Source organism: Xiphias gladius, chromosome 16 (assembly GCF_016859285.1).
Source record: "Xiphias gladius isolate SHS-SW01 ecotype Sanya breed wild chromosome 16, ASM1685928v1, whole genome shotgun sequence".
NCBI lineage: Eukaryota > Metazoa > Chordata > Actinopteri > Istiophoriformes > Xiphiidae > Xiphias > Xiphias gladius.
Genome location: NC_053415.1, coordinates 15,272,774 through 15,299,590, shown reverse-complemented (window position 1 = coordinate 15,299,590; position 26,817 = coordinate 15,272,774). Strand labels below are relative to the sequence as shown.

Sequence of the window (26,817 nt, the reverse complement as noted above, 5' to 3'; positions counted from 1 at the left end):
CGCTTCTTATTAAGCTTCCGCTCATACATATTAATATCCCTGCCTCTGCAGAGATTAACCCTTTAAATCACTTACGCCAGTAGGGGGATCGGCAATGCCAAGCGGGAGGAGAAAAACAGACCAATAAAAAACAAACAGACACAGATGACAGAGCTTCTGAACTTACTTGGCCATACAACCACATCTGGAACACGACCAAATTTCCCTTCTCGGAGGGCAAAGATCTCGTGTAAGCAATGGCCTAAAGAAAAATACAGGAATAAGACAGCAAGTTGAAAGAAATTTTAACATGATCATCACAAATAAATGCATTATTGATAATTTAAAAATCCAGGGTTTTGCAGGTGACAGTTTACAAACAATAAAAGGTTAAATTTTGTGAGTGATTTGTTTTGGGGGAAGGTGCCTTACCGTGGGCGCGAAATACCCGGTCCTCTGCATCGTGAGAGAAGGGAATACCTGTGGATTTCAGATCCTCAACAAAGGCCTCGTTAAGAGTGGGAGGCTGTATTGCACTGGTATTCGGAAGGGGCTGAAACAAAACAAGCCATTGTGGTTTTGAACTACGACTGGGTGTTCTTCTTTGCCATTCACTAAAGACACGACAAATAAACATGAAATGCACTCACTGTTGCTGGTGTTTTATGATGCAGACTGGCTCCAAACGTGCTTTCAAACCAATCTTTCAGACCAGGGATGATCATGCCACTTAGTCTATACCTGGATTGTGTAAAGTAAGACAGATAGTGTGGTTAAGCAATTAAACAAAAAACAAAAAAACAAACAAACAAAAAAAATTAACTACACCTCATGTATTAGTGATTTTACAGCAGTGAAAGTCAAAATCCTGATTTGAAAACATTTTAATGCTTTACAGGTTATATTTCTTGGGAAACATATGTAGGGAATAGGAATAGAGTGTCAGGTTTGAGTCCAGTGAGGTTATTAGGCAAGCCGAGCAGTTGTGACAGTGCTGTCCAAGTGATTGCCCTCGCCATCCCTTGCATAATTGAGCTGCTGGCACAGCCTGGGCCAGCACATCAGGGGACTGTGGTGTGCCTTTGTCCAAGAGACCATGAAACACACTCTTTAATGAAAAAGCCTCTGTCACAGGGAGCGCAGAGGAGGAGGAGAACACAGTCTTTGACATTCATTGAACTGCACCCCAGCCTCAATTACTGTACGCCGCCTAGGTAGCTTTTCGGTCGAGAGGGAGCAGAGCAGTTTGTGGCAACTGCTCGAACAGGAGGAAATAATTTGCTGTGCAACATCCTGTTCAGCTCCAGTCATTTCTCCAAATACATCTATATGCACCCAGTGGCAGGTCTCTGTTTTTACAATTGGACAGGAAAGGCTGTCTCTACCCAAAGCATATGTCACAATTACAATAACAAGACCCATCTCTACTTCTGCTCTTGTCATGAGAGACAGGGATAAAGGTGCAGAAAGAGGTATTCTTTATTATAATCAGTGAGTCTGAGGACAACTGGCTTTGTTTCTGCACACTCTTAGACAGTCAAACTAAATATTTATTCTCAAACCGTCAGTGAATAACTGTTTATCAACCACTCCCCAGAGACAAACCCAATAATAACAAACATAATGTTTCATTTTTGCAGATTGGGGGGAGGTTTCTGTTAATGAGCAACTGAGTTTTGGTAAGATGAAAATCCCAACCAGTGACCTTCTCAGATGACAATGAAGATTCAAATGCCAACCACTAGGTGGCAGTAGCACCACATTGCTGTGAGCGTAGGAGGGAGACAGTAACTGATTTCAAAAGCTGGGTTCACAGCATGGGCTGTGAAAATGTTCAAGGCACAACTCCAACCTCAAGTCACACAGAAAGTATGAATACTGAGACTTAACACAAAGGCTGTACTAAAACAAAATTAGAGGCTGTGTACTGACTGATTTCTCTAAAATTTAGAGAAATGCTTAACTGATGATGATTTACAGTCTAAATCATCAACAGTTAAGCATGAAATGTACACATAGGAGTGGGGGTGTGAAATTATACTGTACCTTTTGCCAGTGAATTCTGCTTGACCTTTCTTATTGAAGAGGAATCTTGAATCGCTGTATCCCCACCCGTTCCATTTCATAATCTCCTGCCTGTGGAAAGACAAATATTGGCATAGGTTAAGTTAACAACTCCCACGCCTTACACTAAAGTTAAGACATGACATGAAATATCAGAGGTAGTTACAAAAACACACGTGAAGGTGATTCCTTGGGGAGGTGACCTGGTAAATTCTTAATTTGCACCACAGTCCCTCTGGACTTACGGGTTTGGCATAAGCAATTTCCCCAAGATAGAAAGTAAAGTCCTTCTTGATAATCTGATACTTCATGCTGATATTTGAACACCAAGACATATGGCATTTTGCTGGGGGAAAATGTCAAACTTCCCCATTTTATTCAATCATTCACAACCTTTCGATTCATCTAAGGTGGGCCGGCTATCAGTTGGCAAATTTTCAGTATGGGAGGCTGCAGACAGGCACACCTACAACATTCCCTAGCTGCCTACCACTATACATTGCTCTGCAGATAGGCTTGCAAACAAACTGATTGTTGACCCGATAATGGCGAAGTAGAAGAGAAACATTCAAACAGCATATCCATCAACAGAGGAAGCTACAGACTCTCCCTTAGCTGTTTGTCATTTCCCATTTAACACATTAAAATCTTTCATATTTACGACACCTGGTAGGCATTCTTATCCAGAGCTTCTTTGAATGCTGCTCAGTTTTTATGATTAGGTCCCAACGTTCGTCCTGGTCTAAGAAGCTTCAGCTAATAATTTAGCAGAGAATTGCTCTTTAATAGCACAAAAGCACAAGTTCTTTGCTGTCGAAGCAACATTGGAATTTAGCCAGTAGCTACTAAAGGTGTTTCCCCAAAAATGGCTGAGCTTACTATCCAAAGAAGATGTGGAATTTCTCAAACAAATGCTATGCCATTACCGTTGAGAGATATTCCACTATTATCACCAGCTGCATTGTCTATGCTGTAACACTGTAAAGAGCTTGTGTGCTGTGCTCAGACTCGCTGCAGAGAGACAGCTCTACCACCACTCACAGAGCAACCATAACTCATGAGGCGTTTAGGATGGGACGCCATCACAGTGGCATAAAAGCCATGATTAAGATTAATACCTGCCAAAATGGAGAAATGGAGTTTCCTATAAATTAAGAGTAAGAACAGAAATGAGAAAGACAGCCTGAGTCATACTTTAATGAATCCTCGCCACTACTCACATAGGTGCAGAGCATACTGACTAAAAATTAATCACTAAAAGGGGGCAAGTGCGTGGCAGCGTCAGTGAGCCTAGACTACTGTTACCAACTGAAAATTTCAGGCCATTAGCAAAGTTCTGTTTAAAGGCACAACAGCGGTGCTTGATGAATTTGTTATGATGAACTGAGCTCTTTCCAGCCTGCTTGCATCTTGACCCAAACTCTGCATGTTTGTCCATCCTGGAAGTGGGATCTGTCCTCTCTCGGCAACCCTTTTCACCATAATGATTTTGATGGGGGAGTTTCTTCCTTATCCAAATTGAGGGGTCTGAGGACAGAGGGTGTCATATGCTGTACAGATAGTGAAAACCCTTGAGGCAAATTTGTGTTTGATAATTTTGAGCTATATACATACAACTGTCTTGACATGATTTAACTGAACCAATACTGGGTATAACAAAAGGAAAGAACAAAATTAAAAAAAAAAAAAGTGTGAATAGTCTAGCAGCTTTTAATGCTCAACTGAAATTCCTTCTTCTAGCAATATCAAAAAACTGTATTACTAACATATTTTGTATATTGTAATGCTCAAATTGCGTGATGTTGTGCTTTTAAAACTAGGACCTATACTGATCAGCCACAACATATACGCTGTATATATACACCTTTCAGTCAAAACATGAAAACCGGTGACTGGCGTTGAATGTTGTGGCTGATCGGTGTAGACTGGTGTTGCTACAGATGATGCTTCTTTGGACTGAAACGCTTGACAAAAGTTGTTGATAATGTCAATCAATATTTGACTGTGAGCTGAGATAAGTTAATGAGATCTGCGGAGTTGCACATATCTTTAACGACATGTACGTATGTACACTTGAGTATACTCAACAAATATTAGAAAATACCTCTCAGTAAAATGGAAGACAATTCAACAACACCTCAAACCACAGCCACAAAAATTACCAAAATGGATCAACACCTATATAAAACAGTTGTAACAAAAAAATATAAACGAATTAATTAAAAAAATAATAATTAAAAAAACCTGCAACTTTTTAACCTTCATGAAGGTAAGATTTGTTGCAGGACTGTGGCAACTTTTACCAAGGTGTACCTACTACGTTTATATAAGTCATCCAAATGAAAACAAAAGGGGATATCACTTTGGTAATGCATCAGTGGGGGTTGCAGTCACTGAGCCACGCTCGTAACTAAAATGTTGCTGACTCTGGAGCTCAGTCCCCACACAACCAGCAAATCAGGATTTTTTCCTGAAACCACTTAACTAGCCATACAAGAAAGGTGGCACTAAGAATGTCGGCAAATTGTACAAGGGCTGAATTGAGGAAGTCTCTTGGTACTTCTACAAACAAACAGTGGCTGTTATTTTATAATTACAGCAGGGAATGTGGTTGTGTTCAATAAATAAAAGGCAAAAACAATAATCATCTTATCTGACACCTAGTGTGTACCTGAACTATACTTGACTATTGATTTGCCCCTGTTCCAGTTTGAAAAATATGTTATTTATTGCTGTATGATCTTGCTCTTTAAGGATGTCCCATGTTGGTCTGTTAATATACTATGACTTGTGATGATATTGTTGGACAAACCCACTGACTGTTTAACTATTTGCAATTCTGCTGTTGTTTTCCTGAACTGCCACTGTTAACACTAAATGACTCCACTTCAGCATAACATCTGGCCTAACAGACAGGGCCACAAGACATATTATTTTACCGTCTCATCACTGTGTTATAACGACCAGAACTGAACATGATGACTTTCACAAGGACAAATTCCCAAACTCTAATTTACTTTTGGCTACAGTTGTTATTTCAGACTGACACTAGATGTCAGCACAGTGTGGTGGTGTTTCCTCAAAAGTAAATGAGCTGCCAATAGGTTGAAAGTCAGACCACCACATGTCCTGGCCAATCAGATCAACAGAGAAGAAAGAGAAGTTTCAGTGTTTCCCCTTGACTGTTGTTACAAATTTGAGGTGTAACATATGTGGAAATCCAGTTAAGAAAAATCTAAAACTTACAAAAAGGACCAGATCTAAATGATTCCCCTACTGACATATTCACATATCTAATCAAATACGGGGTACATGCATCCGGAAAACCTCCAGTTTATGTACACACACTGAGGAAAAGCTGATGTTACGGTACGTAACGGCTGTACGTGACAGTAACAGTTACAGCAAACGGTTACAGTGACGCCTGTATGTAACAATGTGGGCTACAGTAACAGGCTCTTCGACAACTTGTCCTTAAAATTCCGCCATTCGACTCAACGACTTTGTTATCTGAAGCATCAGAAAATGCCAGAAGATTAGCCATAACTGTAACACGTCTATTAAGCTTCCACGTCCTCTCTGACACTGAAAAAATGCCGCATGACAAATAAAATGATCTGTTGTAAGTCACAGAGAAAGGTACAGCTGACCAACTTTAAGAAAGTCGACCACACCGACGGTAAACTCTTGAGTGTAAACCTAGCCGCACCCACTCAGTAGCAAATGAATGGCTTCTCTGTAACGTTAGCTTGAAGGCTAACTTAAAACTGCTTTAGCAATGTCTCCCGACGTTATTTATGTTTACAGGAGAGCGGGAAGCCAGGCTGTGAGTGTATATCAAGCCGTCGTTCCTATTCAGCGTGTAGTCCACTGCTGTTTGTCTTAATAACTAGAAAAAAGCCACAGCGGATGGACTCTTGTCCACCGCTCCATCACAGCCTTGTACCTCCTCCTCGGCACCGTCTTCCCCTCACTGGAGGCATCTGGCTTGCTCCCCTGGTCTTTGCACTCCGCGGCTACGATGGCCGATTCATCGTCCACCGGTCTCTGTAAATGCCCGGCAATTATCCTCAGTCTTTGCTGTGCAATCCGTTGCCTGTCGGAGCTGCCGCCGTTGATGTTGGACGCCATGCTGCTTCCGTGTTTGTGAAAGAAGGGAGCAGATCCATGAGCGGCTGTCAGAGGTCAGCGCAGGGAAAGTGCCCTGCGTTCACAGCCCGTCGGAAATATCACACTCAGTGCACATGAATGACCCAAAAAGTAGAACTGGATTTTTTCTTTTTTTCTTTTGCCACGTTAGGGAGCTTGAGATACATTATAAGATAATTATAAGATAATACAGTTTGGTAAATCTAACAGATTTGCTGTATGTTAAAAGGCTGTTAGGCACTGATTCAGATTAGAGCTGAAATGACAGGTTGATTGATCGATTAGGCGACCAACAGAAAATTAATTGTCAGCTCTTTTGATAACAGAAAAAAAATTGTTTGAGTAATTTTACCATTATAAATGCCAAACATCTGCTGGTTCGAGCTTCTCAAGTGTGACCATTTGATGAATTTGTCTTACATGATTGTAAATGGTATATGTTTAGGTTTTAGTGTGTAGTTCGGACAAAACAAGCACTGGGATTATGGAACTTTAGGACCTAAGAACATAATCACCAGATAAATCAATAATTAAAAAAAAAGAATTATAAGTGGCAGCCCAAGTTCACATTTGTTTAAGGTTAAGTGAGGGTTTAGTGTGAATCATTTTAGGCATAGGTCTGGGCAAATGTGAGGGAATTGCACTTTGGCCTATAATTATGGTAGGGATCATAACAAAAGTGTTGTTACTGTGTGTTTTCAATGATCTCTCTTTTTAAACGTTTAAACCAGGTAATTAAACGAGGTTACACAAAATGTTCATTTCATTTCATTTTGAATAAGGAGCTAACGAGGAGAACCTGAATGCACCATCTTACGTATTTCCCAGCATGCCTTGCAACATAAGGCTGGTTGCATATTCTACATTGAGTCAGGAATTTACAGTCAGTTTGCATAGTTGTGAAGCGGTAACATCAGAAATTCAGCTCTTCTGGTATTACCACTGGAAATGTTCAAAAGGACAGGAAGTCATGCACAAAATAAATTAGATAGGTACAAAGTCTAAATTAAAGTGAACTGAATTAAGGTTACAATAGATTATCAATATAAATCAGTTTTTGATTTTGCAAATTGTCTACCCTATGTATTGTATATTTAAGTAAAACTGTCACCTTAAATCTAGGGTGATGACGGATTTATCATATGAGATTAATCATTTTTAAAATTCCATTGTCTGCCACATTTTTAAAAATCGTAATTTATCTGACTTTGAATGTTCTCACTTAATAAAGCACCGTCATCAAAGTGTCAAAATTCCCCATGTGCAAGTTTTGTGATGTGGTTGTAAAAACTGAGAGTAAACTGAAACAATGTGACTTCACTGTTTATCTTTCTGCCTCACCTCCACCAAGTCACCTGACCAGCGTGACTACTGTTTCCATATGGCACACAGCAATGCTGTATGGTTTAATTTTCAAAAAAGACAGAAACTGTGAAAAATGCTTAAAACAGCGAGAAACTTTATTTGAGAAAACAGTCATTTGTCAACAGAAATATTACATCATGCTGTAAACTTAAATGTCCAGATGTTTGACGTTTTATTTCCCACAGGTTAAAGTAATAACTCCCAAAACAAAGTTCTGTAATGCACTGACTGCAGGCAATTAAGAGTCTAAGTGTATCACAGAACTTTATTTGGAAAGCCACAGTGCCACCTCATAGGTTTGTCCTTGTGCAGAGCCTTATGCTCCTCACGAGTGGGTGCTCCTTTAACCTGTAGTAAGGCACAAACAGCAAGGGAAAACAGGACAGCCATGTTGGTTTATCTCTTTTTTTTTCATGGTCTTGACTTTAACACAAAATGTAGTGTACAATTATACAGGAACATATTTCTCCTATAGACTGAAGCTGCTATAATCCGTATAAGACTATGGTGCTAAACGTAGCCAAGACTTGAATGCTTTAAGACTGGGCCTACAGAAAGGCTTGCCTGTGTAGAATCACACAGGTAAAGTAGGCCATATGGAGTCTTTTCACACATTGTCAGCTCTCTACAGAAATGATTAAACGGCTAGATATCATTTGGGCAAGTGCAATAGTTGATCCTGTAGTACATCCCACCAGAAAAGATCCTAAAATATATTTACTTACCCCTGTAAGCATGACCATCTGGTTGGTTGCAAATTTAACACATTAACCAGTCTCTACGTTAGCTGACAAGACTGAAGTTTCCAGTTCTGGTTATTCTACTTCAGCAGGACTATTTCACTCTAGTGCCAGTGTGTCATTGATTCTACCTGTTGAGCCTTAACTACTTTGTGAACTGAACTGGCCCCTGGAGAATGAGCTATTCCCTAAACAAAGCCGATGGATATGATAGCAATGAAGGAAAGTGTAGAAGGCCAGCTGAGCTCCAGGAGAATTAAGTTCTGTCAGTTTGAAGGTAGTTAGGGCACTTACGCTTCAACAGCATTCAAGTGACAGCAACTTTACAAGTCCAACAAAATGAGATAAAACAATGAATTTCATCTTCAAATGACTATCTTTACTATTATTTACGCAAGAAGTGATATGATAAAGGAAAAGTAAGTTCTGCAAGTCATACTGTACCTGGTATAGGTAGACGCAAGGGGACCAGCTGCAATCCAGCACGAGGGGCAGATAGTCTAGATCATAAAATGCAAAAGCAGAAAGCGATTTGAAGACATCGCAGGCCGTGGCTGGGTTCACAGTGCAAACGCCTATTTTCACTGCAGTCGTTGTCCGTCTGCGGACTTGCAGCGCACTAATCGTAAGGTGGCTACCGCCGCTTTTACCTTCTCTTCCCCCAGTCCTGTGCAGTTCACTATATGCAGCTGGAAGAATGTCGACGTGGAGCTGCCAAACGTGAACGCGTGTTCGTGAACGCGCATGGGGGGGAAAAAAAAAAAGAAAAGAAAAAGAGAGGCTTTTTTAGTGTAATTTCACTCAGTGGCACAGTGAGCTGCACTTCAGTGTGAGGTTCTTTACAGATACGTGCCAGAGCCAGGACTAAATCTGTATTATTACCCTGACATATTTCAAAAGGCACTTAATTACATCCTAATCCGACTTCTTTACTTACCCAGCGGTGTCAGAATGCCCTCAAATTTGATGAACTTTTAGGATTTAACAAGCCTTAAAAACTTTCTTAAATAGCAGTAAGCTCGAATTGACTAATAGCGAGGTCATTTAAAGTTTACAGTTCGCAGTTAAGGCTGTCCACCAGCGTTGAAAGAAGTGTTCAGATCCTTTCCTCGAGTAAAAGCAGCAATGCCACGAGGAAAAATACTCTATAGCAAGTCCTGCATTCAAAACTGACTCTGGTGAAAGGACAGACGTATAATCAACAAAATGTACTTCAAAAAAAAAAAGTAGTCATTAAAGAGATTGCCTTCTTACAGAGCGTTAGCCTATATTACTATATTAGCCTTTGTTATATAACTGGATTATTATATCTGATACACTGATGTTTATATAGCTTGAATGTAGTAGTGATGTAGTGTAGTAGTTTTAATGTTGTGATCTGTCAGCGTGGAGCCAACTCGGGCAACTGTATTTACTGTTGGGCAGTTCAATCTTTAGGCCCAGTGGTGGAAGGAGTGTTCAATCCCTACACTGAAATAAGGGTACAAATACCACAGTTTATTCATACTCTGTTACAAGTAGAAGACCTGCTTTCAAAGCCTTACTTAAGTAAAAGTGCAAAAGTCGTATCAACAAAACCTACTTGAATTAATAAAAGTAAAAGTTCTTATTATGCACTAGAATGATCAAATCAAGAGTTATACTATTATATAAAATGTTATTGGAGTATCATTACTGATGCATTAATGTATAAGCAGCACTCAAATGTTATTGCTGGTAAAGGTGGAGCTTATTTTAACTACTTTATACACTGCTGGGTAGTTTAAGATACAGCAATGAACTGCATTTTGTGAACTGATCACATGTGTTGTATGTAAAATCTTAATTGGTGAAGTAACTAGTAACTAGTAGTGCAGCTGTTAAACAAACGTGATGGGGTAAAAAAAAAATTGAATAGTTCCCTCTGAAATGTGGTGAAGTAAAAGAATAAAGTTTGAAATATTCAATTGAAAAACTGAAAATATTTAAAAATTGAAATATTTAAGCAAAGGACAAGCACTTCAAATAGTACTTAAATAGAGTACTTGAGTAAATGTACTTTGTTACATATAACTGCATCATTTGAGAAATTGATCATATGTTTTGCCTGTAAAATGCTAAACTGCAAAGTTACTAAATAGTTACACCATGCTAACTGTCAAATAAATGGAGGTTATTGAGTAAAAAGTACAATATTTCCTTCTGAAATGTAGTATAAGAAGAAAGCAGCACCAAGCGGAAATACACAAGTACAAGTACATAAAAATTCTACTTGAGTGCAATACAGGAGGAAACAATAACATGTAAATATAAATAGTCATTTTCAAACCACTGTATATCCTACCCAGTAGTAAGTTTATAACGTACAAAACGCATTAATGTTTAATGCCATTATGTACGCAATACTGTAGTTTATTTAGTAAGATCTCTAGCAGACTGTTCTTAATAGGCATTAGTTCTTTATTCATCAGTATATAAACAAATCAATTAAAAATAAACATGTACCAAAGCCAGTGGTGGAAAGTAATTGACTAGACTGACTAGAAGAAATTTACTTGAACATTTCCAATTAATGCTGCTTCATACTTTCAGACTACTACTACTACTACTGTCATCAGACAAGTCATACTAGTCCCTAACACTACTTTCAGGAAATATTGTACTTTTTACTTTGCGATATTTATTTTACAGCTACACTTAGTAGTCACTGTATTTTACATAAAAAAACATATGATTAACAGAGAGAACACGGTGAATTATTATAGATTAAAGTACCCAAAAGTTAGCAGTTAAAGAAGCAGTTAAAAGGGGTCACTGCATTATGATTACTTTTACAAGAGATTCCTTAAGTACATTTTGTTGCTAATATTCCTGTACCTGTAAGCAAACTTTTATATGCAACTTTTTCTTGTAATCGAGTATTTTTACACTGTGGTACTGCAACTTTTCTTGAGTAAATGCTCGGAACGCCTCTTCCACCCCTCATGGGAATCCACTTGTCTCCCGGTTGCGGCGAGCGACTTTGCCGGTTTTCAAGGGACATTAGGGCCCCAGGGCCTCCAGCTCCACACCGGCCACGCTTACCAGCGGGGGGCGCTGTGCACCACATGAATCTCTTCAGGTGACGGAGTTAAAAACAGAAATGGAAAAGTAGGTTTTAGTTTGATACGTACATAGCGTGTGAGCTGGCTTATATGCAGCTAGAAACGTGACACTGGTGCGCATATTACATCCAGGCCGACTTTTTAGTGGCTTTAATAGTGTTCAAGAGAGTAACAGCCAGACGTGCCTTCTTTTATCAGTGTAATTCATTGATAATGGCGTGTACGGTCATCTTCAAGGGATATTATAACATTAACATGCACATAAGTAGATTATGTAATGTTTTTATTTACTTCGATTGAGGTTTTCTCGCTGCGCTGTTTGCTCAGCCTGGCGGGCTCCACACGCACACACACACACACACACACACACACACACACACACACACAGCCGTTTCCCCTCCAGCCTCATAGGCCGGAGTGAGGGGGACGATCCCGGCGCCGCAGCTCTGTGGGCAGGGCCATCGTTTCCGTAATATTCATTAGATTTAGAGGAAGCAATATTTTTCCTCAGCCCAGCTGCCCCGACGGACTCTATCGGCCTCAGGACCGATCGCCATTTTATCCCGCCACTGGAGGAATAACAACACGCATTTGTCAACCATAAGGCGTCTTTCTCCACGCCGAGGCAGGATCTCCATCATGATGGAAATGGAGGTGGTGCATTCCAGTCAACAGGTAAATCAGGCGTTTCTTCCAAGAGCTCGCTGGGAGAGACGAGCCGGGCTAATCATCGGCCGCTAACTTTCCCCAGTGCGATCTGACAGGGCGACAGAGACGTGCTCGTAGTTGGGGCAAACTTTTGGGGGTTTCTTATAGCAAATGAGTCGATCAGTACGCAGTGACAGCCCGGTTGTGGCGCAGATGAGACATCGTGAGGCCGAAGTGTACAGCTCCACCGTGGAGGAGACCATTAAAAATACACTGTCGGGCTTTCTTTGGCCAGAGATTAGAAGGTCGCGCTCCGCACCGCGTTCACTTCTGCAAGTCATCCGCTCGTGACGTTTTTCCCTCGGCAGGAAATAAAAAGCGACGCTATTTAGAAACCGGGCTGGCGGCTCTGGCTTCGCGTGGACCCCTCGGAATAAAATGCCGTTATTTCTCGCATCCTGACAAGTTTGGTAAACAGAAAGCCTCTTGAGGTTTTTTCCTCGTAACCGTCCCCTTCCCTCCCCCGTCCTCCGAGCATGTGATCCCATATCTGATACAGACATGGTTGTAATGCATTGTGAATCGTGTCTTTAAAGGTTATACTGTATCCCCTGCCTTTTGCTGCTTGGTCTCCAGTGTATTTTGACATGTGAGAGGCTCGTTTCCCCAGGTACGTTCACACGCACTGAGCGAGATGTTGAACTCGGTTGAACTTGGATTTTTTTTTTTTTTTTTTTTTCTCCACGGGCTGTACATCTTCTGCGTTCGGTTGAATCGGTCATAAGAAAGGGTCAGTGGAAGTACACAGTGGAGTGAGGGGGGCCTGAAGGGTTGTTTTTTCGGAACATGTGCGGCTGTGCTTCATCGTCCATGGTCATGGGTGGATGAATAGTGATGAAAGAAGGCGTAATAAACCACTGGACTCAGGCCCCCTTTCGGGCCCTCTTCTTTAGCTGAAGAGAGGTAAATGAACAACCCATACTTAAAGCACAAACACTTTGTATGGCTGCTCTATCACCCACTTTGATGGCCAGAGGAACCATGAGTTATTAGGTTGGCCTGTTTTCGGTATTTGTCTTTATATGTCTCTTTTCTGTTGATTGGGAGGTGTGTGTCTGTTGTGGGTATTTTGTCTCTATTTTATGCTAAAGGCATGTTGTTTGCCTTGTATAGAGGTCTGGGAAATATAAATCATTTTTTCTGAGCTAGTTTCCTTGTTCTAGTGCCAGTCCAGGTCTTGTGACAGCTATGAAACTGATACCATACTGATAACCAGATCTTGCACGCGCACACACCGCATTTACACAATCTGTTTGGCTTTAATACAGAATATTAGCAAAGTTAAGTTACTTAGTTCCCTGCCATTATGTAGAACAGCGTAATTAATCAGCGACAGTGAAAGGGGCTGATTGGACTTCCCCTGGGTGGCCGACAGACCCGTTTTAGACATGGAATTGTTTTTTAAAGGGACTCGTACGACTTGTCTGATGAGCTTAAAAGGTGTGACCAACAGACAAGTGTGTGGTTTTTCAATTTTGAAAACACGGATGACCTTAAGAAGTGCATTCAGACATCCCACAAAGACATTTTAGGGCATTTCCTCATTCCTGCAGAAGCCATAATGTCTGGCTGTGTGCTCACCTCTCAGTTGGTGAGTGTGATTTATAGTAGGCAGCCTTAGTAAGGCGTAATCCTTCAGCGGTCATGCCTCTGATGCAACACTGAGGCAAAGAGGGTTAGTGGGTTGTTATTTTGCAGTGCCACAGTTGAAGTCAGAAAAACTGTGTCAACAATGTCTTAAAATATCTATCGGTACCTTTTTGCTATTATTAGTAGTTTGTGAAGGTAAATCACAAACTCCATTTTCCTTCAATCAAAAAACTCAAAGGAGAGAACATTATTATACATTGCCCCCCTCCTCTGTTTCACATCCTCCTTATTGTATGTTGTTCTCCTTTGTGCTTTATTTCCCTTCAGGGTTGGCTTCCTACAGACTATGTCTGATGTGATGACTGATGTTTATACCCAAATCTGATGAACAAACAAGTCACATGCTCAGACATTTTCTTGTGAACCAGTATCTTGAGTTTATGCAACATCCTAGGGCCTTGTGAAATGGTTTCCTTCTGTAAATAAGTAAAAGCCTAGAGGAAGAGAGCAACACAGTTTATCTTAAGAAATTCTTGTTTAAAAAGACAAATAACATTTGGCCTGTGACGGGAACTCTACAGGAACTGGTATTAAAATATCCAGATAGTTGTTAGCACGCTGTGTCTAATGTTCTGTATTATAGGCAGCACTCAGCTTAATGTGTAATTACTAAATGTAAGACTCAGTTAGTTGTGTAGAGTTGTGCCATGGTCACTTATTGACAGTTGTAGTTTTTAACTTGAAGAAATAGCGAGGGAGAAAATAAGGAAACAATGTTTGCAATTGTACCCAGCAAGAGATCTACGGTCTTACATTCCTAATTTTATTTGGTTACATTATATCACCTTTTTAGGAATATTACTGTTATCTCATAAGAAAATTAAATTCTCTAAGCAATGGGTTACCACATATTTTTAAACCAACTGTAGATATACCTTTTAACTTCTTGATTTTATGAATGCTGTAGAATATGATATGAATGCTTGGGATTTAACTTTACTTCATTTAGAGAACTAAACTGTAACGTGAAGTCACTTATACAAATGAAGACTTTAATTCTGCCCTGTATGCAAGTTGGAATGTGACAAACAAATTCCCACAGCAGTGTAATCGGATGGGTAATGATCAGTTCTCTTAGTAAGGATATCAAGTGAGGATACGTGTCTTCTGCTGGTGTGTGGTGGCAACAGGGGAAAGAGAGAAGTACATCTATTATTCATGCAGCTTCTCCCCCTTGACATTAGTGCCAGTGCTGATGTCAGAGAACAGATACTGAGGGACAGGGTGTGGCAGGTGCAGCAGCCACGCTTCACAGCAGGGACGCTCTTCCTTGCTCCAACGCTGCTCGCGTTCTCACTGCAGGGCAGCATGGCCACCGCTCGCAACTCTCTTAACTGATCTGAGCTTCTCTTTCCAGGACATGGACCTGATTGACATACTGTGGAAGCAGGACATTGATCTCGGAGCCAGGCGAGAGGTGTTCGACTACAACCACCGCCAGAAAGAGCATGAGCTGCAGAGGCAGCGGGAGCTGGAGGAGGAGAAAAGGCTGCATCTGCTCCGGGAGCAGGAGAAGGCCCTGCTTGCACAGCTACAGCTCGACGAGGAAACGGGAGAGTACATCCCCCGCCCACCACCGAGCGCCCCACTGCATTCGGCTGCCACACCTTTAGAGGTTACACAGGTACGTGCACATGGCCTACTAACTCCTGTCAGAGCTGGACCACTCCCACCTCATGTGATAGGCTGTGTTGTAGCTAAGTAACCACTTCATCCTGGGTAATTACAGAAGCCCAGGTGGGTCTGTAGTTTTGCATCGGTGTATTCTGCTCCAGAAACTACTCTACAGAGACCTAAATATAAAATCATGTGCTGTTTTTAAAAGATAGTGCGCCACAAATGATGGTGGTGGTTCAATTTAATATCATGTACCTTAACCTCTGTTGCAGAATGTCAGCTTCACGGAGGAGAATGGTGATACTTTGTCATTTGATGAATGTTTGCAACTACTGGCAGAGACATTTCCTGTAGAGGAAACTGAGGTAAGAATATTGACTAAGTTATTACCACACAATTATAGCTTCTAACATACTTTTGAGTTGGAACTGAAAACTGCCATACTTTCATGCATTTGTCTCACAGAACACTTCTGTATGCCCGGGCACAACTGCTGTTTCAGTGCCCAGCAGCAACAACATCAGCATCATGTCCCCTGAGCAGCCAGCTCTGCCACCGGCCACCCTCTCCCCAGGTCCACTGCCACAACCACAGAGGATGTCCCCAGATTTGGAGCAGGCCTGGATGGAGCTTTTGTCCCTCCCTGAGCTGCAGGTATAATACATGGATTCTACTGCCTCAATGGCATGGTGGCTTGTGTTGTGGAACAAATACCCAAAGAATGCATCAACGGCAGGAGCCTGGCATTAGAGGACAAACACTTTTTTGTTTGGCCTATGAGAATGAGGTCTCGTATGTGGAGACAAGTGCATGCAGTTCATTCCACTGTGATTAGGTTTAATTGTTGAGACTTTTTAGAGCCTTAGGGAGGCGGGTGCTCAAGGTATCATACAGTGTATATGAATAGTAGCCACCAGCCACTTGTTCAGAGAGGGTGTGGCAGCCTTAAACCTTTGCTTACTGGCAGAAAGGTGAAGATGTGTGCACGATAGTTTTTCAGAAGCTGCCTTATCAGTTTTGTTTCCAGGCAGCTCGTATTTGCATTAGCTGATGGGTGGAACAGTGTGCAATTTATTGCCTTGACCTAACACTGCGTTTCAGGAGAGAGAGAGAATAGACCATACATTTTACCATCATGTAGCACTGCATTAGTTGCTCTGGCAAGCTGCTGATAAGATACATGTTGTAGAAACAGGGGTTGTGTGGAATTTTGTTTCAGTTCTTAAAAGCTGCTTTGTGGAGATAAGGTTGTCGGTTAACTTCTCAGCAACAGCAAAGCTTGGAGATTGGTATTGGTGATTTGGAACTGGAACTGGATATTTAGTTAGTCCTGGAAATCACAGAAGACTACCTTGTGCTATAGCCAGCTCAACCAGCATTTACCAGTGAAATACCTGTCAGCTGGAACAACTGCATGGCTAAATGCCCCAGATCTCACTGACCTAAAGCTTTATTTGTTTAAGGTGACAGATTTAGCTTGTTTAAAATGCAGTAAGGCAAACTAATTTCAATGCATGAGTCCAGGATTATGATATTTAGGTTCAGAATGAGATTAATGGCACTTTTAAAGTGTGGCAAGTGGAGTATGGGGTTTGTCTGAAAGCCTATTTCACAAGCTGTTAAGTCACCACATTGTGTGTCACATCATAAAAAGCCAATAAAAATGCATACTGTACATGCATCTACAACAACATGTAGAATACACATACTTTACCCCTTCACATTATCTCTCATCTTGAATTTAAACTTGTAAAATCCTTGTATCCCACACAAAGCACAGCCAAGATTGGAACATGTACTGTAATATTTTAATCAGAATTATTATAATCATTCTATATCTTGTTTTTTTTCTTCTAGCAATGCCTGAGCATGCAAATGGAGGACACACTGGAGAGTACAACTTATCCTCTTCCAAACAGCCCCAAAGTACAGAATCCAAACTTCAGTTTTTACCCCATGACCAATCTCACAGATGGGGAAACAAACACTTTAAATGTTTGTCCTACAGAGTTTATCAATACATTTGATGGCTCTGTTCCCAGTATGGCCACACCGGACAGTCTCAGCCAAATGGAGACGAAAGCTCCTCAGTTAAATACTAACTTTGGTGCAGAGAGCTTCTGTGACATATTTTACCCCAACACCATTCTAGAAGAGAGCAGTGGTCAGCATGGCCTTGAAGGAAGTGAAAGTACCACCGTGTCTGATATCACAAACAAGCCTCCCTTCACATCTATGGACCTTTACAGCCTCTCACCTGGAGATGCATTTGACAGGGGCAAACACAATCTGACGGCTGAAATGCCAGACTCAGATTCAGGAATCTCTTCAAACAGAAGTCCAAATGCCAGTTCACCTGCAAAATCCGCATATGGAGATGGGTCCTTTGGTTACAGTGATTCAGACATGGAGGAGATGGACCATAACCCTGGCAGTGCAGAGTCCGACTATTCAGAGATGTCCTCACTAAATTTCCAACCTGATGATCTTCAGACAGCAGTTTCTGTATCTGCGGCAATAGGGCAGCCACAACAGCAGCATGAGAAGAAACCCAAACAATACAAGACTGACCCAGCAGAGGAGAGTGACCACAACAACGCTCCTTTCACCAAAGACAAGCGGAAGAAACGCTCCGACGTGCGTCTCCCCAGAGACGAGCAGAGGGCTAAGGCCCTCAAAATCCCTTTAAGTGTTGACATGATTATCAATCTGCCCGTCGATGACTTCAATGAGATGATGTCAAAACACCAACTGAATGAGGCCCAGCTGGCCCTGGTCCGAGACATACGCCGCCGCGGCAAGAACAAAGTAGCTGCCCAGAACTGCCGCAAACGCAAGATGGAGAACATAGTGGGTCTGGAGAGTGAGTTGGACTCCCTGAAGGAGGAAAAAGAGCGTCTTCTGAGCGAGAAGAGCCAGAACATCACAAACCTGAAGGAAACGAAGCAGCAACTCAGCAACTTGTACCTGGAGGTCTTCAGCATGTTGAGAGATGAGAAGGGGAATTCCTACTCTCCATCTGACTACTCCCTCCAGCAGTCAACTGATGGCAGCATCTTCCTGGTCCCTCGCATTAAAAAGACTTTCATCAAGAGCAAGGACAACCACTTGTCTCCTTTGTAATATGGTACTGCATTAACATAGTAATACTATGCAATAACTTTGTAGTCGCTCAGCTTTAAAACATTAGTAGCCCAGCAGAACTATTGTATAGTTTTTGCTTACTTCTCTTGAATGTTCTAATATTTTTGATATTTTACTTTTTCTACTCAGATACCCTCACAGATTCTTTAACCAATATTGTTTGTAAATATAAACATTACTTGTTTTTGAGATAAATGTTACTGTATGTGTGTATGTGTGTGTGTGTGTGTGTGTGTGTGTGTATATATATATATATATATGTATATATATGTATGTATATGTATATGTATGTATATGTATGTATATGTATATATATATATATATATATATATATATGTATGTATATGTATGTATATGTATATATGTATATATGTATATGTATATATATATGTATGTATATGTATGTATATATATATATATATATATATGTATATATATATATATATATATATATATATATGTGTGTATATATATATATATATATGTATATATATGTGTATATATATATATATTATATAATTTCTGTATGCTAATGATTGTTTGAATCATTGCTACTCATATTTTATAACTTTCCCTTTATGATTTGCTGCCCAGGTTCTTTTTTTAAAAACTTTTGTGCTTTTCAATAAACTATTCATATAGCTATATGGCCTCCTGTTTTCTGAGAAGAGAACATTGTGTGGTGAAATGTGGCCCAAGCTTGTAAGATTGATGCCAGATGGATCTAAGAAATGGTTAGATAACTTACCACATGTTCAAGTCTGGTCTTGACTTGAAGGCTTTACTCAGGGGGTTTACAAAGCAGCAAATTAGAGGAATCGTACTGAAACAAAAGTGTCATAGGCTTGAACCACTTTCCCAATCTGATTGCATTTTATTAGAGCTAGCTTGTTTGTACAATAAGCTAAATCTTTTAATGCTGTGAAACTCCTGTCGCAAAAGAAATCACACCCACTGCATTCATTATGTTAGACAACAAAGAGCACAATTGTTGAGCTATGGTAGAGCATGCTCAGTGTGAACCATGCATGACAACTTCACAATGGTCCACCGGCTAAGCATAGCCAAAGGTAAAGCCCTACGCTATCAGTATGTGCTCTACATGCACTTTCACACACAAACACTACCTTTGATCACCAAGCTTATATTCTGCTCTTATGACAAACTTCAGAGAGTATGTGTCAGACTAAACCAGGGGGCAGGGTAACAAACTCGAGGACGTCTGTGAATCAAGTAAATCAAACAGAAACCTTTTGAGATTAATTGTATTATACAATAAAGACAAACATTTACGGCACAAAATATTGCTTTGAACTGCTTTTCAGAAATTAAATACTCATGTCAAGGAAAATGTTTTTTTTGTTTTATTTAAGAACACAAGTCACATTTTACATTTAAATAATCTTACACATAAACCAACATGGTTCATTGACTCTAGTGTGCTTTTGCCAAGTACAGCTTTGTTCTGTGTAATGAAGTCGTCATTCTACATTCCTCAGTAGAAATACTATCCTGGAACTGATTTGGAAACATATTAGCAGGCACTGTATTTTCCCTTTCAGACTGAGTAAACATGACCTGCCTGAAATCCTAAAAAGTGCATGTATTCATTCTTTCAAACACAAACTGCTTAAAATCTAAGTTTAAAGCAGGTCATTTTGTGGGTTTTACTTCTACCACTGAGCAGTAACACGTCTGACATAGACATCCTCACTTCGATAAAGTTTGAAAATAGTTTTGATGTGCATAAATCTTGAAAGTTATAAAGATCCAAAAATCCAAATTTAGATCGTTTAAAGACATTTGTTGAAATTATTTCTCCATCCTCAAATACTTCTTCTAGTTAAAAGCTACACGTACAGTAGCAGCAGATCTGGGGTTTCTGTTTTTTTAAAGGAACTCTCAAGTGGGTGGACCAAATGTGTCAAATGTGTCAAAGTAAAAATCATCCAAGCTACCACTTCCTGGCACAGCATGCCAATTACTAGTTGTGAATATATGTTTAGTCTCCCATGTTCCTGTTTGTTACCAGCAGTTTAAACTTGGGACCACAGTTGCTCTCAGTTAATGCAGTTTGTCTATGTTAACTCCCTGACACGCTGAATGATTTAATTATTAATTTAGTTAGTTTTGAGGATGCTCCTGTGATATGGGTAGAGGATCTGACCTTTTTGGAGCTCTTTTAGTCTTTTCCCTGTCGCCTTAAAAGGTGGCTCATCAGAGCGCTGATTAACAGCCCTTTCATGACTGAAACACTAGTTTGCATTATATTACTATAGGCAGACATCTTAGCAATGATAAAAAGTTCTCGGAGTAAAAAGTGCTTCTCCAACGATTTATCAGTTAATCGATCAAAAGAAAAAATGATAGGCAACTGCTCTGATAACTGATTGATCCTTTACATTACATTTCAAGCAAAAAAAGCCATTTACTTTTCTTGATCTTACTTGTAATAAATTGAACATCTTTGTCTTTTGGATTGTTGGTCTAACAAAATAAAACATTTGAAGATATCATCTTGTGCTCTTTGATATTGTGATCAGTAATCTCCACTATTTTTAACATTTTATAAGCCAAACAATAAATCAAGAAAATAATGAACTGCTTAATTGATAATGAAAATAACAGTGTTGCTGCCCTATTATTTTTCGAGAAGTATGGTAATCTTGTTTTGTTGAGGAGGGTTTCATCACTACCGACTTAATCAGAACTTGCTGAGAGTAAAAGGACAATAAAACAATACAACATATTTTGCCTTCAAGGTATACCAAGCAGTGTGGTGAAAGTCACAGGCTGATTATGGTCAAAGTGAAACAATACTGGATGTCATCCTGCTCGGTTTACCTTAAAAGACCCTTCCAACTTGTATAATCACCATATATACTGTTAGATTACAATATGAGCAGCCTTGGATAATATTTTGAAAAAGTCTTACCCATCCAGAACCTTCCATGTTATCAGGTCTTTACAGTTTTTCAGCAAGAAGAGAATGCCTCTTTCCACATCTGTAAATCAAGCAAAGTGGTTACTCTTACCTGCTCCATCTTCTTAAGTCAGCTTTTGTGAAATACTCACTCCCTTTTCTTGTTAATGTCTGAAATCTAGCATTTGCGGGTAAAACTGAAGTATCTCTGACTCAACGGGATCTCCAATGTGTCCAGGAACTAGTCTTTCTTCGCTAGCACCAGCTGCTGGAGGGTTTAGCTAGCCTTGAAAGAGAAATAGATGCTCACTACCAGGCACGACACTGCAAGCTTCCTCCATGGGCGTTGTGCTCGATGCTGCCTTCTCCCTTCTCTCTCAAAATGCTGACTGGTCCACTGTGCTGGGGCTGAAGACGTCCTGTCTGACAGTCATCTGCAATCTTCCACACTAGCGATGCTGAGGGCCCAACTGCAGGTGCTTGTGGCATATAATCCTACCCGCTCAACACTGGCATATGTGGTGTATGGGCCCTTGCCCTAGGACTACCCGAAACTCCCTTGTCATTGACACTGATACAAGTAAATAAATACAGTATACATACACACACTATATTCACCCACGTAAGTCTTAAATAATACTCCCCAAAGGAGGAGAAAGTTCTGGACAGGCTAATTTGCTAAGCTTCATAGTCACAATGAGCAGGCGACAGATTTAACAACTCATTAAATCTTTTTCTGAACCAATGACGCACTGAACCTCATGTTACTTTACTACACAATTTTATTCGGTCTTTTTCTACTAATCAAAATATTTGAACAATCTAGAATTCGGTTTACTGGGAACAAGAAGAGTGAGGGATTCCCTTAATTCTAGTCCAGACTGCTTATATTTGTTGACACTGGTACTACGAACGATTTACATACTGTGCTTCACATACAAAAAATCAAAATACACTTGACACTTGCAATTGAGCAATCATAATAACTTCAGAAAGAAAAACAGTGTAATTCTAGCTCATCTGAGGGCCTGATACAACTATGCTATTTGACAAAAACCAGGTTAAAAGACATAAGATTAATAGACCAGGAGAAAACTAACCCATATAAAAAAATAAAAATAAAAGATATTAAGAACTGACTTCAGATAAAAAAACAATTTACTCTTTACCCCTGATACCATAGGCACAATACACACACACTTCAGACGCACAAAAGGAAAATTTTCTTAGTAGGGAAACATCTATCACAATTAGGAAAGGGTATCATCTGCACTCATGTCTTGTGTATACAGTCCTTCTTGCTGCAGTAATGTCTGACTTGTGTGTTCCTCTAATGCTTTCAGATGACTGCCTCAAAGTAACCTGCAGCTTTCCTGACAATTCCTTTGCTCACCTCCTCGCCTCTCCTGCTAAGAACTGAAGCCTGTTGAATGGATACAGGATAGAACAAATAGTTATTCTGCACTTTCATGGGCCCACTCTGTACTGTGCTACGAGGGTGATGTGGAACTGAATGCAACTTACCAAAACATGAAATAATTAATATCGCCGCGAGCCGTAGCCACCTCCGCCGCCGCCACCAGAACCATAGCCACCTGCAGTTTAGAATTGGTCACCACAAAATATCTTAAGTTATAAATAATTATGTTATAAATATAATATATGTTATGAATTATTATTTTACGACACTGCATGTGTCATTTTGATGTCTGATTGTGACACATGGAGTTGAAGGGTTAGACTCACCGCCATAGGGTCCACCCGAGTTTCTGCCACCAAAGTTGTTTCCCTTCATGGGCCCGTAGTTTGACTGCTGTCCACCATAACTTCCGAAGTCATTGTAATTTCCACCCCCTCCATAACCTGAAGATGTAAGTGCCAATTTTAAGGCAAGGCTTGATTTCAGCTGTCTCGTGTTGCACTTTTTCCATGGATGAAATCTTGCAATAAATTTAATGCAGAATTCTGGAGTCAATTAAATTTTTTACCTCCGTCATTACCTCCGTAACCTCCATCGCAGCTGCCACCAAATCCACCTCCCTGGTTGCCGTACCCCGGACCACCACCTCCGTAGCCCCCTCGGCCTCCTCCATAACCTGGTCCTCCACCGTAATTTCCTCCGGGACCTATAATGGTGAAAAACCATGCAAACATACAACATAACCTTATTTATTGCAGTGACATCATAAACTCAAGGGTGGTAAAAACATTACACCGTTGTTAAACATTTTCTAAAGACACAACAATTGATTGGAGTAGTCCTTGTGACTCATGGTCCCAAAACAGTAACTTCTTACGTTTTACACGTCTTAAGATAAATTTTACATGGCTCACCATTGTCAAAATCATCCCCATAACCACCTCTTCCTCCGCCATAGCCACCTAAAAATCAAGGAGGGTAAAATATATTATGCATGACAACAGTGATTACTTTCTTTATTCTTCCAGCTTTGTCACAGATGAGACCATGTCCACACTAATGTATGTTCATCTAAATTATAATCTCTTTCTTGGTTCTGGGCTTTTGTCTAAAGTCAAGGTTTTTAAGAGGTACTCTAAAGCAGATAAATTTGAAATTGCCTTGTGTCCTCTGTTGAAGTTGTAGGGTACAACAGAATACTTTTAAAATGCTGACATATGACCGTCACAAATTTTCACAAATATGGCCAACGCATTTCTGCATAGCAGCAATGTGAAAAAAAACCAAACAAATTTCTGTCAGTTCTGACTCTGTACCCACTTGTTTTGCACGTCAGTATGACCGATCACCTTAAATATGCCGTCATTGAGATATAAATCTGTCTGACAACTGCATGAGAATTAAACTACTAAGCCCAGGAGTTACTACTGTTGGCCTCTGATATTCAGTAACTTTTATGAACCTAAACCAACACTGCTTTTAATTTCTACTGTCTGATAAGAACACACCTTAATTAATATTTAGAGCAACTAAATCACCAAGTCAGAGTTCACAGAGAGTTGGAGCCAAAGAAACAAAGCTGTAGCCTAGCCAGTTTTATTACTCACCTCGGCCAAAGTTGCCTCCACCTCCAAAATTACTACCTCTGCCCATGAAGTTTCCAGATCCTCCACTCCTACCTAACATGAAGAAGGTTGTCATTTTAGAGATGCTTAAATCTGCAATAAACTGTCAGCTTCATACAATATATACAAAAAGAGTAAGCATAATTTTATACTCCATTTGATGTGTACTTACCCCTGTTACTGGATATGGCACTCATTTCCTGTTTTGAGAGAGCTTTCCTGACCTCACAATTATGGAAGTTGATTGTGTGGAATTTTTGGGCTGTAAGGAAAAAGAGGAAAAGAAACAATATACTTACATAATACTGCCTGATGTTTCCTAACAGCCAAGTCAACTCTGAAGTCTAAACAACCACATACCAACAATTTTGTCTACAGTGTCATGGTCATCGAAGGAGACAAAGCAGAATCCTCTCTTCTTCCCAGTGGAGCGTTCCTCCATGATATCAATGCATTCAATCTTTCCATATTTCTCAAAATGTTCCCTGATGTGGTACTCCTCGGTGTCTTCCTTGATTCCACCAACAAAGATCTTCTTCACTGTCAGATGGGCACCTGGTTTATTGGAGTCCTGAAAGAGAGTACCAATGAGTACGCCACACTTTAACAATGCTGTAGTATCTGCGTTCTGGTCTGGGATTTGTTCACCTCTCTGGACACGGCCCTCTTGGGTTCAACAACTCGGCCATCTACTTTATGAGGCCTTGCCTTCATGGCATCATCGACTTCCCTTACAGAGGAGTACGTTACAAAGCCAAACCCTCTTGAGCGCTTGCTGTTGGGGTCCCTCATCACCTTGAAACAACATGATACATAATGTTAATTAGAAGAGTTTAACTGGAGGGTAGCTATGTTTCTAATTTACTTCTTATTCTCATTATTATTATGTGAGGGCTTCTTACTTCAGATGACAACGCTACATACCACACAGTCCGTGAGGGTTCCCCATTGTTCAAAATGGGCCCGTAAACTCTCCTCCGTGGTTTCAAAGCTCAGACCTCCAATAAATAGCTTTCTGAGCTGCTCAGGTTCCTTAGCTTCACGATCCTATAAAAGCAAAACAGGAACATACATAGAATTGCAGAAGTAAATTATATTACAGGATACCACTTGCAAAAACACAAGAGCATAGTTACATAACGTTACTGTACGCCTGCTGTTGAAAAATGATAATACACAAGTATCTGTCACTACATCCAGTGGACTGTTTAAATACCAGGCCGTAACTCTTACACCTGCTGTGGCGACAGGCTAAGCCAACTGTAAACTACATTATAATGTATAATGAGGCTGGTAGATAAAACCAGTGCACCGACATTAATTGTCCTCGTAAAAAGATATGCATTGTCAGGTAGGAGAAAATCACCTTGCTGAGGCCCACAGTCTCTAAAACAGGCTACAACAGACTGAGTTAGCCTGAGCGCCCTCGTTAGCTTTGGTAGCTAGCGTTAGCTTACTTCATGAAAGCCGCAGGTCAACCGCTGTGCTATTACCAAATAAATAAAATAAACATTAATGCATTAGCTGTATCAAGTGACTTTCATATGACAAGTCACCAAAAACCAACACAGGGCTCTCCACTACTAACACCACCTAGTTAGCTTGTAGTATTTTTGACCACCATTAGCTTTGCTGCAGCGTTAGCTGACGTGAACAGCGCTGACTCTTGAGCTTCGTTAAAGCTGCGGGGAAAATGCACATTACAATCCAGCACCGTGCACTCCCTCGCCAATGTTGCACTTATGTTAAAGAGTAACTGTGGCTGTGATGCATTTTACATACACCGGGATTTAATTTGCAACATTTGCCAGTACCTCACCTCCATTTTGCCGATTTTCGTTGACCACAGGCGCGGATCCGAGTGGGTCATGTGACGAGGAAACCGGCCTGGTGGACGATCCTGCAGCTGTCAGTCCATCCTGGATTATTCAAAGCTAAAAGTACACAGGACAGCCTCTGTAGTTCATGTGTACAAATTATAATGCAACCTCCCGGGTATATGAGAAATAATTTCTTCTTATAGTTCAAAGTTATGTTAGTACACTTTGTCCCTTTTTGCTGTCTGGTTGAGTGAAATGAAAAAAAAGCGATATTTTGCGCCATCTACTGGTTAAAAGATGCGTTTTCACAACGATTAATCCTCATCAGCTCCTGAATTGTTGATGCAGACCTCAGTCCATAATGACAGGGGCATAACTGCAGTGCTGTTAGTTACCACTTAGAAAATACACAGTACTGTGCAAATGTTTTTGGCACTTTAGATTCCTATCCATCACGCATTACCGTAAGGGTCTGATCGGTCCCCAAATCATTCTGCAGCAAGACAACTTCAAAGATACAACAAGACTCA

The 26,817-nt window shown here is 40.4% G+C and overlaps 3 protein-coding genes across 7 annotated transcripts in view; 1 reads left to right on the top strand and 2 right to left on the bottom strand.

Moving 5' to 3' along the window:
• The window catches only part of agps (alkylglycerone phosphate synthase), a 29,498-nt gene extending 23,270 nt beyond the window's left edge, over nt 1–6,228 (bottom strand). The window contains exons 1-5 of the mRNA XM_040149115.1: nt 5,990–6,228; nt 2,026–2,115; nt 630–720; nt 412–532; nt 167–241 (exon numbers count right to left, since the gene is read on the bottom strand). Coding sequence (XP_040005049.1) covers nt 167–241; nt 412–532; nt 630–720; nt 2,026–2,115; nt 5,990–6,174 — 562 coding nt within the window. The 5' untranslated portion in view covers nt 6,175–6,228. The remainder of the gene's footprint in view (nt 1–166; nt 242–411; nt 533–629; nt 721–2,025; nt 2,116–5,989) is intronic.
• Nucleotides 6,229–11,855: 5,627 nt separating this feature from the next.
• Nucleotides 11,856–18,735, top strand: nfe2l2a (nuclear factor, erythroid 2-like 2a). Of its 2 annotated transcripts, none has more exons than XM_040149070.1 (5): nt 11,856–12,055; nt 15,096–15,362; nt 15,628–15,720; nt 15,821–16,009; nt 17,213–18,735. In XM_040149070.1, exons 1-5 carry the CDS (start codon nt 12,020–12,022, stop codon nt 18,476–18,478), a joined length of 1,851 nt encoding a protein of 616 aa, XP_040005004.1. In that variant the 5' UTR covers nt 11,856–12,019; the 3' UTR covers nt 18,479–18,735. The 2 variants fall into 2 exon arrangements, with proteins under 2 accessions (XP_040005004.1, XP_040005005.1); XM_040149071.1 differs by lacking the exon at nt 11,856–12,055 and adding an exon at nt 12,078–12,698.
• Nucleotides 18,736–19,860: 1,125 nt separating this feature from the next.
• Nucleotides 19,861–26,414, bottom strand: hnrnpa3 (heterogeneous nuclear ribonucleoprotein A3). 4 transcript variants are annotated; one of them, XM_040148889.1, is made up of 11 exons: nt 26,287–26,414; nt 25,392–25,514; nt 25,116–25,262; nt 24,828–25,038; nt 24,640–24,729; nt 24,450–24,521; nt 23,757–23,804; nt 23,411–23,548; nt 23,169–23,285; nt 22,947–23,017; nt 19,861–22,845 (listed from the first exon to the last, which is right to left on the bottom strand). In XM_040148889.1, the coding sequence occupies exons 1-10, from the start codon at nt 26,335–26,337 to the stop codon at nt 22,962–22,964; spliced, it is 1,053 nt and encodes a 350-aa protein (XP_040004823.1). In that variant the 5' UTR covers nt 26,338–26,414; the 3' UTR covers nt 19,861–22,845; nt 22,947–22,961. The 4 variants fall into 4 exon arrangements, with proteins under 4 accessions (XP_040004823.1, XP_040004825.1, XP_040004826.1 ...); XM_040148891.1 differs by lacking the exon at nt 26,287–26,414 and adding an exon at nt 26,089–26,249; XM_040148892.1 differs by lacking the exon at nt 26,287–26,414 and adding an exon at nt 25,834–25,954.
• Between the last annotated feature and the right edge of the window lie 403 nt (nt 26,415–26,817).